Source organism: Rana temporaria, chromosome 11, assembly GCF_905171775.1.
Source record: "Rana temporaria chromosome 11, aRanTem1.1, whole genome shotgun sequence".
NCBI lineage: Eukaryota > Metazoa > Chordata > Amphibia > Anura > Ranidae > Rana > Rana temporaria.
This window is the reverse complement of record NC_053499.1, coordinates 17,133,846-17,149,039: the sequence shown is the minus strand read 5'-3', so window position 1 is coordinate 17,149,039 and position 15,194 is coordinate 17,133,846. Positions and strand designations below refer to the sequence as shown.

The 15,194-nt window shown below is 43.2% G+C and overlaps 1 protein-coding gene across 1 annotated transcript in view; it reads left to right on the top strand.

Annotated features, from left to right (window-relative positions):
- Positions 1 to 15,194, top strand: part of PRR5L (proline rich 5 like) — a 79,902-nt gene that overhangs the window by 33,984 nt on the left and 30,724 nt on the right. The window contains exons 5-7 of the mRNA XM_040328077.1: positions 478 to 535; positions 3,086 to 3,177; positions 14,354 to 14,494. Of these exons, the coding sequence (XP_040184011.1) occupies positions 478 to 535; positions 3,086 to 3,177; positions 14,354 to 14,494 (291 nt within the window). The remainder of the gene's footprint in view (positions 1 to 477; positions 536 to 3,085; positions 3,178 to 14,353; positions 14,495 to 15,194) is intronic.

The following is a 15,194-nucleotide window of genomic DNA, read 5'->3' as shown; positions in this document are numbered from 1 at the left end:
TGTCCCTCGTGCGTTTCATAACTTGTACAGCGTGCTGTAAATAATGATGCTCGGTCAGCGGTTTGCTTCTTTTTTTTTTTTTTTCTTTGTTGTTTTGGAAGCATTGTTTGCAATTTTTTTTACGTTTCTTTAGATCATGCTTATATATACGTGTTTGTTATAAGTCTAGGTGCATTTATGGTTTTAACCAACTGCTGTCCTGAGAAATTTTTTTAATTTTTATGCACGTTAAAATCAGGATTTTGCTATAAAGTTACTTAGAGCCCAAAACATAATTTTTTTTTTCTGCAAGCAGAGTCCCTAGAGAATAAAATGTCCTCATTCACAGTACACACGGTTGGACCATTGGTTGGCGGCACCTAGCAGGTATTGGACATGCCTACCAAGTGCTCCCTTTTTTAAGCTTATCCTTGGTAAAAAAAAATGTACTGTATACACACTGGGCATGTTATGAATGACAAACTGTTGTATCTGCAGAATCAGCTGCTCTCAAAGGGTCTGGCCTTCATGGAGGAGAAAATCAAGCTGTATGAAGGTGAGCCACAACAAAAGCATGGTAAACTTTGTGCATTATGGAAAAGTACAATGCGAGGGCTGTACTTAAGGTAATGCAAAAGTGGGCATCGCTTGCATGGGTCATTTAATTTTCACAGGTAGTGTTGCTCACGAATATTCGCATTGCGAATATTCGTTACGAATATGGCATATTCGAATATTCGCGAATAACTCGAATTTCGCGGCCAATATTCGCTATTCCGAATATTCTTATTTTTTCAATATTCTTTTTTTTTTTTTCTTTCTAAAGTGTATTTTGTGCGTGTACTCGAGAGAAGAGCCGGACTGCAGGAGTTGGGAGTAGGCAGGCCTCCCCCAGAGGCAATCTGCCACCTTTCTCCATGCCCCGGGTGGCAATGGCGGGTGTGTGAGGGGGTCCTCCCACACAGCCCGCCCTACCTGCTCCGCTTTGAAGCCCAACGGGGCAGAGGGACTCCCTATAAGGGAGTGAGAGGATCTAGCCCGCTCAACCAACCCCGTTAGTCCTTCGCCTCTCTTTTTAGAGACCGCGTGGTCAAAGTGCGTTCATGTTAACCCAATTTCGAGTGCGTGTAAGTGTGGTGGTTTTTGTGGGAGGGGGGTGGGCGTACTAAGCGCAGGCTTACCTCGCATAGCACACCCACCGGGAGTCGGGCTGAGACCACCAAACTCAATTCACATGTAGCCGAGACCGGGATCCAAACCTCTAGCTGCAGAGGTGAATGGCTTGTCAGCGCAGTGCCAATCGCGTTGAGCCACCACAGCTCCTTCAATTTTATTTTTAAAACAGATCACATCCTAGAGATCTCCATCGACGTCTAAAAGCATTGCTGGTATGATTAGAGACCCTGGGCCGAGTAGCTAAGCTGAGGCGATCCTTTTACGTTGCCGAATATTCGCAATCGCGAATATTCGATTTCCGAATATTAGCGAATACTTTCTCCGCCCTTCTTTTGCATCAGAGCCAATCAGAGTTCTCCTACCACCGTTGTCATAGGAGAGAGTGGAGTGTTTCTGTGCGTTTTTCCAGTGTATCACATCTTCAAAGAATTTTCCATCTTTTGTCCCGTGTCATCATCATTTGCATTTCACCTCTTTAATGAGAATAATAACTGTTTAACATAAAGACATTTAAGAGATGTCAACGTAAACAGTTTACTTGTATTTTCCAAATCTATGGTTATTCAATATTTATTAAACTAATCAATATACAAATTGGTCAACCCTCAAATCTATATAATAATGTATTTATTTTATTAATACCTTGTTAGTTGCAGGGTCCATTACGTAAAACCACACTTTTTTCCAAAGGGCAGGTGAAATTGAATGTTTCAAAATTTCGCAATCAATTTCGCATTCGCATTAGCGAAATTTCGCAATCAGTTTCGCAGTCGCATTAGAGAAATTTTGCAAAAAAAATTTTTTGATAAAATATCACGAATATTCGATTTTAGCGAATATTTCACGAATATTCGGCTATTTATTCGTGATATATCGCGAAATCGAATATGGCGTATTCCGCTGAACACTATTCACAGGTTGGTAGAGCAACACTTTCTCTATGGTAACTCTTCTTCTTTCGTTGCAGGTAAATAATGGATTCCAATCAGAAGCAACAACATGTCGCCATTGAGTTCTTGATGAAGGAGGAGTACAGGCGATCCAACATCTCACAGGAGGCTACACAATGTTTTACGGAGATGGCACCATAGACCAGCAATTTCTTGCCATTGGTGACCCTTGTGAACGGTGTCACCTGCGTAAACATTCTGTAGCTTTGGTCGGACAGCCTGCACTCCTCCTTCATCGAGAAGTCAATGACGGCTTGTTTCTTCTGCTTGGAATCATTTATTTATTTGAATGACCTACAGTATGCAAGTTAATAAAAAATGTTATGCCCACTCTTACTATCATAACAGCCCTCCTATATCAACAAAACATGCGATTACTACATCTTAAAAGCGACTTGGTAACCGATTGCGGGCCACAATGAGCGGAGCGTACTCTATAGAGCCCACTCTAACACGCATGCTCAGAATCAAGTCAAGGCATGCTCGGAAGCATTGAACTTAATTTTTCTCGGCCCGTCGTAGTGTTGTACGTCCCCGCGTTTTGGACGGTCGGAATTTGGTGTGTATGCAAGACAGCTTGAACGGAATTCCGTCAGAAAAATCCGTCTGAGTTTATCCCGACGGAAATTCCGATCGGGGGCGTAAGTTCAACTCGAACATTGAGTGTTCATTTGTTCGCAAACGAACCAAACATATGGTGCATTTGCGGCAAATTCAAGCGCTGCGGAGCACCTCATAATGCACTGCGAAATCGCACTGCGTTGGCGGCTGCTGATTGGCCAAAGCATGCACCTGATTTGCATGCTTTGGCCAATCACAGCACGATATGCTGGGAGAGCCATGATTGGTCAAAGGCAGGGTGTTCGGCCTATCCTAGTGCTACCCATATATATCTCTATCTCTATCTCATAGTAATTTTAAATTCCAGTACAAGTAAAGGTCTTTTAATCTTAAAGTCTCTTTTATATATTGCTTTCTAGGTGAAAACCGTGTCATGATTTTAGCAGAATTATGGGACCACTTCTTCATGGAAATCCTGCCAACGCTGCAAGCAATATTTTATCCCGTTCAGGTAATGTTCAAACATTTCTGTAGGTCAAAGGGTCACTAAAGGAATTTTTTTTTTTTTATAGCTAAATAGCTTCCTTTACCTCACTGCAGTCCTGGTTTCATGTCCTCATTGTTCGTTTTTGCTCTGATGTTGCTGTAATTCTGCTCTGTTCTGGACACTTCCTGGCTGTCTGTTTCCTGATAACCACAGTACTGGGAGATTCTAGTTTAGTTTTCCAAACCAATACTGCTCTATGGGTCTGTCTAGCACAGAGGCATCAAATAACATGCAAAAACGAAACTGAAACTAGGAGGTACATTATATGATTGAATTTAATCTATTTTTAATCGTTTTTAAAAGGAATCAGTTAACTATTATGTCTCTATACCCTGTAAAGTCATTTTAGCTAAAACATTTTTTCCTTTTAGTGACCCTTTAAATATAAAACCCTATTTACAGAAAAAGAGAAATGGTATACAAAACCACAAGGATACATCATTTTATATGATAAGAATCTTTATTAATACCATAAAAAATGATATACAAACGTTGTGATTCCATTACATAAAAAAAAAAATTCGTTGGTATTAAAAAAAATACCTGTTGCATTGCTATTGACTTCTATCGACTTATTTTTTTTACAACACGCAAAACATACAACAAGCTTAACACTAATATATCGGAATGTATATTTATACATTTTTATTTCAGACAATCCCCAATAATATCAAAATATAAAAAAAAAAAATACACAATAAAAAAATGTAAACATAACCAAACCCCCCCAAAAAGGGGAAATTTTTGGGGGAACTTTACCTCCCTCCCTCACACCTCCAAACTATCACTGTAGAACCTCCCATTCCCTCTACTATATTTTTACCATCTTCATTCTATACTATTCTATCTGGAATCAAAGAAAATGAGGCCGATCCTGGAGGAGTTAACCACGGACCCCACAACTTTAATATATCTGGTGTACCCCTATTACGATAGGCCTGTCGTTCCATTAAAATTGTCTCATTCACTTGGGAATGCCACTCCTCGAATGCTGGAGGACATCCATTTTATGTCCTATTTTTCAAAATGCACCCTACTGCAGTGCATAGATGCAGGGCCCCTTACACAGATTCAGGCATGAGCCCCCCTGGAGCAGAGAAACGGAGGGGGTGCCGTAAATTGAGCCATGCGGGTGGGGCGCTGCTATAAAAAACAAACAAAAGGGGAGGTTTTGGCTGGGCCCCTTACAGGTGTACTGCCTGAACGCCCCTGATGGCGGCCCTTTATAGATGGAAGCAAACACTATCTGTGGGGAAGTAAGACACAGGCATTCTAGTTGGTTGCAGTATGTGCATTAAAATTCAACCTTGCACTGTAAACGGGCCCTGTTCTGTTTTCAAGTACTGCTTTTTGCATTAACATGCCTCCTTAGACCCAGCCTGTTCGGACCTGCTGATTTGGCGCCATCCACAGGCAGCTTAACTCTTAAAGAAGACACAGAAGTTGAATCGAATGCAATTTTATTTCAACCAATTGCAGTACATTCTTTTGAAATGTAAGAAGACAATGGGGGTTGATTTACTAAAACTGGAGAGTGCAAAATCTTGTGCGGCTGTGCATGGTAGCCAATCGGCTTCTAAATTCAGCTTATTCAATTAAGCTTTCACACAAAAAAAATGGAAGCTGATTGGTTTCTATGCACAGCTGCAGCAGATTTTGCACTTTCCAGTTTTAGTAAATCAACCCCTGTGACTATCCTAAGCCTTGTCTTTTTTTTTGAGCAACTAACATTATTTGATGAAAAATCTAAGCTAGGACTAAACTATCTAGCCCTAAACAGGAGGGGAGGACAGAGTAAGATGCCAAGATCACATTGGGAAACAAGTTGCCATGACCCAAAACCACCATTAGATGTCAGCGTACTACGAAAAAAATAACCACATGCAGTTCAATACATTGAAGTGGAGCAGAACAGGCTAATTAAAGGAGAAGTCCGGCCTGAGCTTTTTAGGCTGGACTTCTCCTAAGGGCTCTTTAACACTGGCGGCCCGTTCAGGTCCGCCTGCCAGTTTTTTAGGCGGACCTGAAAGGGGACTCCGTGCTCCTCTATGGAGCCGCGGATGTCAGCGGTGACATGCCCGCTGACATCCGACACGCTCCGATCCGCCAAAGTGTGACGGAGGAAAAACCTACTTTTCCACCCGTCGATCGGATTGAGTGAACACAGACAGACTGTCTGTGTCCATCCGATCCCCCCATAGGGGAGAGCGGAGAAAAGACAGGGCGGTCCCTGCACAGTGTGTGGGGACCGCCCTGTCATCCGCCGGCTCAGCAGGGATCAACGGAGCGATCCCCGCTGAACAAGCGGAGGTTCACGGGACGGATCATTACTGATCCGCCCCGTGTGAAAGGGGCCTAAGGGTCACAGGAGTGCAATTAGTTTGTGGTCTGAAGTCCGCTCTCTGCTGACGTCACTGGAATCAGTCCAGGCAATGCGTCATCCCGACTTCGGAAGTCTGGATTCTTCAGGTGCCTGGACTGATGTCAGTCTCAGCCTCTCAGCGAGCCACTGAAACAGCCGCTCCTTTCCCCTCCACAGCTCGGCGATCCAGTGAGCATAGAGGAGCAGAGCAGGAGAGACGCTGATTGACAGTCAGCAGCTCTCCGCTCAGGAAGCCGAGAGAACCGAGCCATCAGCTATGTTCAATCGCTCGGTTCTCAGTGTAGAGGGGACAGATGCTGCACCCACCTAGGTAAGTATGATTCCTTTTAAATAAGTCACCGTCTATTGCAGATTAAACCCCAAAGCCTCCTAATACAGCTAGTCCAGCCAGGAGTTGGCTGTTTACCCCAACCAACTCTATACAGTCCCTGTACTATGGCGATTAGACATCATAACGAGAGAATCAAAGTTCTCATCGTAATATAATTATAGCAGCGTTGCCGTCTATGGAACGCAGGAATAGATGCGCTATCATCATAGAGTTGTGTGCGCACTGCAGTCAATTTTTGTGTTGCTGGATAGAATATCTATGGGATTGTTACATTTTGTACAAATGGCTGCACACTACAAGGATGCAGTGCTCTAGCAGATGTCCATTGTGAGACGCTCTGAACTTAAAACAAAGGCTGATTCTGTGGATTTGTTGTTTCTTGTTAAACAGTTTGATTGTTCCATTTGTATCAATCGGCTACATGTTACAAGAACATAGAGCTATGGTTGGCTATTGTGGAGAGAATCGAACTATATCCCCCCCCCCTTTTCCCCCCATTACTGCAAAGCAGCTGAGCCCAAAGAACTGATGAAGTATCTCTGCCTGAGTTCCGTGGTTTATACCGCTGATATAGCTGTGTTATGATGGGAACTTGATTTTATATTATCCTGATGCTTGATTGCCCATAGTACAGGGACTAATATGTGTTGTAATATGTTGGGCGATTTATGTGGGATGTCACCGTATTTATCGGCGTATACCGCACACCTTTTCCCCCTTAAAATAAGGGGAAAATCGTGGGTGCGCGATATACGCCGATACCTGCTTCCCGCACTCAGTTTGAATGCCTGCGCCGACATATACCGAATACAGTACACTCGGCTACATTCGGCCAGGCTCGGCTTCGCTCGTGCTCACGCATAAACGTCAGAGCGTGAGCACGAGCGAAGCCGAGCCTGGCCGAATGTAGCCGAGTGTACTGTATTCGGTATATGTCGGTGCAGGCATTCAAACTGAGCGCGGGAAGCGGCAATTCGACGAGGAGAAAAATATGGCCGTCTTTCCCGGGTCGAATTTCAAAGTGTAACGGACATATGCATGCTGCCGGGACAGTTATAATCTTCATGCAGGGAGGACTACAAGGAACTGCATGGCTTGTCACAATTGGATGTACCACATTGTATTCTGAGCTCAAAGGGTTAATTGGACAAGTCTCTTTCATTGCTGAATGCTAATGTTCCCTTCGCATAGCTAATGAGAACTCTCTCTTGTGTAGGTAACAGCCCCCCTGTGAGGTGTATGCTGATGGGGTTTATGTGTGAGTGATAATTGCTTTAAAGGTTAATTGAATTCTATTGAGAAAGGAATGTGCCTGGCCAGAAAATGTTAAGTGGTTTGCGGTGCCGAAGCGTCTAGAGACTGGTCAAGTGATTAATTCAAGGAGATGTCATTGTTTCAGGGGGTCTGTGTTGAAGCCCCCTACTGGGTGAAGGGGGGGGGCGGAAACTGTCATTGTTCTTGTAACAGTTGTAAGCAGATATAAGCAGGTGAAATATGCCAAATAAAGTCAGTCTGCTTGACCCTTCAACCGTAGCCCGTCTCGTTTCTTGAAAGGGCGTTCGATGGGATATACCGGCGGTACCTGCATATCGCAGCTTGCCAGGGAAAAGGACGTCTCCAACGGCTGAGACCCTCACACTACATGGGTAGCCGTTACACGAATTTTTTAATTTTTTTGCGTAAGACGTCCGGGAATACGAACGTACGCTACGCACGTCGCCGTTCAAAAAAATTACGGCACTTCGCGCAAAGCAAGGCGGGAATTTCAAAACGAAGCATGCGCAGTACGTCCGGCGTGGGAGCGCACCTAATTTAAATGGTACACGCCCCATTTTAATTAGGCGGGCTTTCGCCGGACGCCGCCGCCGTAAGTTTTCACGCAAGTGCTTGGTGAATCAGGCACTTGCGATGAAAACTTGCGGTGGTGTAACGTATATACGATACGTTACGCCGCCGCAATTATATGTGAATCTGGCCCCTAGTTCCTTGAGAACAATCTACCGAGTTGGCCAGAACTAGTTCCTTGAGAACAATCTACCGAGTTGGCCAGAACTAGTTCCTTGAGAACAATCTACCGAGTTGGCCAGAACTAGTTCCTTGAGGACAATCTGAGTTGGCTCAAACTAGTTCCTTGACAGTTCACAGCTCTTACTGGAGCTCTTTCCATATATGTGGAGGTTAAATCTATTTTCCTCCAGACATAAAGAGTGCCCCCTTGTCCTCCTGTAATGACCTGAAAGTGATAACTATACACCAAGCTCACTACAGTATATAGATCATCCTTATTTTATTGGCAGCAGCGGCAGGAACCCCTATGGATTCTCATGGCTGGATTCACAGGTGGTTGTGGACAGTTGAGTCTGTTTGGCTTGTACAAAGCACTGACAGGCTGACATTGGCTGACGCAATCGTACAATGTGGCAATTACCTGCGATTAGAAACAGATGATCACTCCTGGACGCAACTGTCCACAACCACTTGTGAATTCAGCAGCAGGAATCTGCTGAATTATTGTCACAGCTGGCAATAAAAATACCGTGTCCATGAGGTCAGTTGTGTTTTTTTTATCTCAATGCACCAAACCCACATGTCTGACTTTGTCTTATTTAAAAACTGCATGTTCCCATCTCTGTGCTGCAGTGAGGTGCATTTAAAAAATAAATACATGTTCATTTTCTTCTGCGTTTTAATGCGTTTTGAGGCCCATGAAGTCAAGGGTAATGCATCAGGTCGCATGTTTTGACAACCGACACTCACAAGGGTTAGTCAATGGCTGTTTACTCTATCCACTCCAACTTCTAACTTTTAAAAATGCATTGGAAACTTGCAATAATTCATGTCAATAATGCATGCCGACGCACATAGGAAATGTAGGAGGACACATGACAACACACCTGGCCGACGCTCCAAAAAAAAGAGCAGCACCTAATTAGCCGCTAATATGCGTTTGTGTGATGAGATCATGACTTTTGCATATTATTTTATATAGAATTAAAAAATAATTGTGTAATTTATAGGGCCGAAACAACTAATCGATTTATGAAATTAATCGTTAACCATTTTTATAATTGATTAATCAGCCAATAACATAATGGGGGTTAAAAAAAATTAATTAGCCCTTTATAGTACAAAAAGAGCAAATCTCTACTGTAAATATTACTTTCACTGTCCCAATGTTAAAAAAAATAACCCCTTACGGTAGTGATTTATTTGCTCTTTTTGTACACATTTTAGTTTTTCTTTCACACCCTGTGTTACAAAACATCTCATGTCTTTGGTGCTTTTTGCAGAAACACACTACAGTGCATTTACTTTACATGGTTTCCTATGGGACACGTTCACATCCATGTTTTGTTCAGCTGCTGCATATTTGGAAAGGGCAAGGACTTTTTTTTTTAACGCTTTTGCGTGCCATTTTGGTTCAATATACTTAAATGGAAAAGCTGCAGAAAAGCATGGAATGCGTTTTTGTGGCAATTTTTATTTTTTTTAATCTGCACAACAACAAGTTGGCCAAAAAAAATGTAAAAATGCAAATCGCAGTTTACGGGGCAAATTGGCAGCGAATTGATGGGCACAGTGGCTGCGTTTGGCATGGCACAGTGGCGACAATGGCATGGCACAGTGGCGACAATGGCATGGCACAGTGGCGACAATGGCATGGCACAGTGGCGACAATGGCATGGCACAGTGGCGACAATGGCATGGCACAGTGGCGACAATGGCATGGCACAGTGGCGACAATGGCATGGCACAGTGGCGACAATGGCATGGCACAGTGGCTGCATTTGGCATGGCACAGTGGAGACAATTTTATGGCACAGTGGCAGAAATTGATGGGCACAGTGACTGCGTTTGATGGGCACAGTGAGGCTGCAGTTGATGATTTTTTTTTTCGTTTGTTTGCGCCCCCCCAAAAATGTTGAGCACCAGACGCCACTGGATGGGAGCTATGATAGTATTACAAGTTGGAATGGTGTACTCCAATGTTTCTCAACTCCAGTCCTCAAGTACCCCTAATGGGTCATGTTTTCAGGATTTCCCTCAGATGAAACCGCTGTGGTAATTACTAAGGCAGTGAAACTGATCAAATCGCCTGTGCAAAAATAATGGAAAGCCTGAAAACATGACCTGTTGAGGGTACTTGAGTTGAGAAAAATTGGTGTACTCAACCTGTCTCAGCACAACTCTCTAGCAATAAATATCTAGTGTTTCCTTTTTTTGAACTTTAAATGTTTTGTCTACTCCATATATATATTTTGGGCCTCAACCTTTCTGTCATCTACCAACATCTACAGGTTCCGAAAAGCAATGGTTAATGGGACTACAGGAGTTAAGATGACATAATAACTGAGAGCGGGTAGAAGTTGCCCTCATTAAGACCTATATGTATGGAGATTGAAGTTATTAATTAACGTTACACCAAATTTTCCTTTTGTGGTTTCACTAAATTGCTGTATTATGTCTCAAATGTATTAATGATTAGCAGCTGTCGTGAACACTGTTGCCTCTAGGGGACCAGCATTCTTAATAGAGTAGAGAATGTAGAAATGTATAATGAAAGCCTAAGCTGAATGCATGATTATCGACATGTAACAACTAGAACCTGTGAATTACTAATTACTTCCAGTAAAAATGGCAAAAATTCTACTCCAGTTTACTTTTAATCACCCAATCCAGTGCATCAGTTTTTTAGACTTCCACCGTTTTTCTATGACATTGTGTATTATGCAACCTCCCTCTAATGCTCCAGTGTTTGAGGGCTAGGCTGTGGTGGGCTCGAAAGAAGAGTAGTATTGTGGTTAAATGTCTTATTTACAGGGTTATGTAGCTGGAGGCTGCTTGGGGCACACAGGAATCCTGCCTGGGTGCCAATTGCTGCATGAAGTTCTTGGGCTGAGAACCAGACTGGTGGGTTGACTATCAACACAAAGTGCTGTTTTGGTAATGATTGCTTCTTCAGACACCAGATGATGCGCGAGGAGTCATTGAGCACCGCCACTGTCCACCTCACAGCGGTGCATGAGACAAGCTTGTATATTTTCCAGTAGCCTTGTATTTGCGTGTCATTGGCAAGGGATCAAGACTGGGAAGACTTTGCCAAGAGCTCTAAAAAGTATGAGCAGTCATGCACTATAGCAGGCCATAAATGGATAGAATTTTCGAACTAAAAAAGTCTTAGAAAAATTTGTATGAAAGGTAAAAGGTGATTTCATGTGTGACTCATTCCTCTGTGTAACAGACTGTTGAAATGATTAGATAAGTGGCTCATGTTAATTATTCTGATTGTTTCATTGTGGTAATTACCACTTCTATATGCGGGGCCAAGCTGTCTAGATAACGTATTCTGTTACAACTAGTAATTAACTTCACTGATGTCATTATCTAAAGAAATGTGTCTTCAGAGTCGGCGCCGAAGTGTCTACATCTGTATGGAAGCCCCCAGTGTGTGAAAAGGGGGTGGAGATTTCATTGTTCTTTGATTGAGGATTAGCTTGTAAACTGGATATATAACTAGCAGCATGCTGCCATTAAAGGGTGTCTTGTTCCAGCAGTAAGCTTGGCTCATGTGTGGATTATTGGGCGATCCCAGGAATATTCCTCCTCGTGGAATATTGGGTGACTTTCTTTATGGGAAAAAGGGAAGACTTGGACGGGGATACCTTCTACTACCGTCACAGACATTTTGAAAGATTTTGTTTGCTTTAACATTTGATTTTTGGAATGAATGGACTTTACTAAAAAAAAAAAACATGTAACACTGTTAGAAATGTGTTCTTTCTAGAAGAAATTTCCATCCTGCACCTTCTAATTTTCTCGTCGCAGTGGACAAAAAAATAACTTTCACTTGACCCACTAATGATTAGAAGAAATAATTAAACTATTTTTAGAACTTTTATTTTACCAAGATTTTTTTATTTTTTTTTTGAGATTCTACTCATCTGTGGCAAGCTTATGCCACAGCCCCCAGGAAGAAGTTGTTCTGCAAGTCCAATGAGGCTGAATTTTTTTTGACAATGACTCTACTATGACCGAATATGTCAGGACCTGGGCTCGAACCTGCTTCCGACTGAGCTATCTGGGATGCTGGACAGCTCCCTGCCTGATCTATTGAACAAATCCTATCTAATCCATTGGACAACTCTGCCTTGTGTCTTGATTGCTGTTGAACCTTGAACTCCTTGCTTCAACCATTAACTTCCTATAAAAGCCTTGCCTCTGCACGTCCTCTTTGCCAGGTTATTGTGCCTTCTCAGCCAGTGCCTTGCTATTTGACTTCCCTGCTGCCATCTGTATTTCACTACCACTCTTGATTAATCTTTGGCTTGTTCCTTGACTGCTCTACTACCTGATGCCAACCTGCAACTACTCGTTTTCGACCTTTTGGCTTGCATACCGACCACGCTGCTGTTAAACCCTTATCTGCTCATCCGCTACTGAACCCGGCTTGCTCACACCCTGGTGGGGCAAACCTGGTACTAGCACACAGCTAAATCCATCTCCACCATCTGGAGCTCTGGTGAACACCGGCTAGTACTTAGACTCCGCACCTCAGGTGAGCCTGTGTCATTTGCCAGAAGTGAATGCCTGTATACCTGTCCTGCAACTGCTATAGCTACTGGTCTTCAAGCCCGACGCTTGGTCGTGACAGAATATTTTGAAGGCGAAGGATCCTGCCCATTCAGTCAGTTGAAATGGACTTCTGTTGGATTGTGTGAAGTGTACACTAATATCTTCAGTGGGTTTCCATCCCAGTTGCATTTTCTTTGAAGGTCCACACTGTTTTTCTGTAAAATTCTGCCTATGCATGACTGTGGCCACTGAGCACCACCACTGTTCACCGCAAAGAGGTTGGGTTAGACCTCAAGAGACCAGCATGTGTATTCTGGTGTCCCCTGGATTGTCTGGCATCAGCATGGGATCAAGTGGGCAGACCTTCCTAAGAGTTTTAAAACTGTAGGTAGTCATGTACTATGCCACAACCTCCAGGAAGTCCAATGAGGGTGGGCAAACCTGACAATAACTCTATGATAAAATATTGTGAATGTGAAGGATCCTGCCCTTTCCACTGAAGTTGGAGCTGGCCTTCATGAGATCATATGCAGTGTACATTGCCATCTTCAGTGGGTTCTATGCCAGTTTCAGGGGTTTAGTGAACTGCATTTTCTTTAGAGGTCCAGGCTACCTATGCACATAAGTTGCCTGTTCAAAAGTTGTTTGTATATACGCTGGCCAAAGTTTGGTTTTGATCATTGTGACGGTAGTAGAATGATATCCCCGTCAAACATTCCCTTCTTCCCATAAAGAAAATCACCCAATATTCCACGAGGAGGAATATTCCTGGAATCGCCCAATAAGCCACACATGAGCCCAAGCTTACTGCTGGAACAAGACATTTAATGGCAGCATGCTGCTAGGTATATATGCAGTTTACAAGCTAATCCTCAATCAAAGAACAATGAAATCTCCACCCCCTTTTCACACACAGTGGGGGCTCCCATACAGATTATAGGCAGACACTTCGGCGCCGACTCTGAAGACACATTTCTTTAGATAATGACATCAGTGAAGTTAATTACTAGTTGTAACAGAATACGTTATCTAGACAGCTTGGCCCCGCATATAGAAGAGGTAATTGCCACAATGAAGCGATCAGAATAATTAACATGAGCCACTTATCTAATCATTTAGACACAGAGGAATGAGTCACACCTGAAATCACCTTTTACCTCTAACACACACAGCATTACTAGCAGGGAGAATTAAACTGAAGCAGATAGGCAAAAAGTCCTTCACAATCATTAATGGACTTAGATACCAAGGCCAATGTGTATAGCTGCTGAGTTAGAGTTCCATGTATGAGTCCAGCATAACCTGCGATATCATCCTCTCTGTACAACACTGCCTGAAACCAGGGACACTTGGCCCCCAAAACACCTATGAGGAGCCTACTAAATCTAGAGTTATAGAATTGAAGGTAAGTTGAGTGAACTGACGCACACATTGGTTTACCATTGTGTCTTACTTATTGACATCACTTCCTGGATGGTTTATAAAGGCAGTATGAGGCCAGACAAAATGTTGGTTGCCATTGTTGAGCTCTCCTTCTTAAAACATACTAGTTGCCTGGATCTCATGCTGGTCTATTGGCTTTAGTACTTGCCTATTGTTCTGGAAGAAGTATACAGATCAAGTGTTCTGCCTTTACTGTGGGTTTTCTAATCTTTATGCTCATTCTGGTTTAGAAAATATTAATGGCAGATACAGCAAAGCAAATATGTCAACAATTTATTTATTTATTTTTGATTGTAATCTGAATAGTTCTGGCATTTTGCACATCACTTGATGTTCGCTGCTGTAATGACTCTTGTGACCCCCTAGTCGTTCTTTGTAATAAGACTAATATGCTTGCGCTTGTCTTCCAGGGCCAGGAGCTCACGATCCGTCAAATTGCGCTGCTCGGTTTTAGGGACTTGGTCTTATTAAAGGTGTACCTGGACAAAACACTACCTCTGATGCAGTCCCCGATCCCACCGCCCATCCTGCAGATGCTGCTGGTCCTTCAGGTAGGAGTTGAAAGGTTGTGGCGGGACGTAATGGTATGGTTCTCCATATATATAAATATTACACGTGCATGCACAGGATTGCAAAGCAGGTATTGCCAATCATATTTCCAAATATACAGATGACTACTTACAAATATAAATAGGAAGTATAATAATCTACAGGTACTAACTCCTGCTGGCTGGCTGCAATAATACTCTTCACTACTCATTGATTGCTCTTGTCAACGGCATGTTGGCCAAGTCTTCCGCCAACTCTTTTGACACATAACCCTTGTCTGGTGGCCCTCCTTCCTCTCCATCATTCTCCTTTTTGTTGCACAGGTCCTGGTTCTTTGGATACACCATTACATGCATCCCCTTTACACCAGGTACCTTTTTGAGTTAACTTGGAACTTTTACTATTAAGCCATCCTCACGCCAACTCCCTCTTCTATACCAGGCTGTCAACGCATACCCCAGAGTAATATAGAGTCCTTATTCCTCTCCAGTACCCCCACTGGGTACCTTTTTGGGGGAGGAGTGATGGCACCTCTGAGAAGGAATCACATGATGAAGCATTTCTCTGGCTAGTAGTGGCAGCTGTTGGGTTTTTAGTTGGGTCACGGACAGCGCTAAAGCCCCCACCTGTTTGGCCGGCCATTTCATGGGGGGGCACCCCCTGTCGTTTAATCAGGGGCAGCACTTACCCCATCTTGTGGGC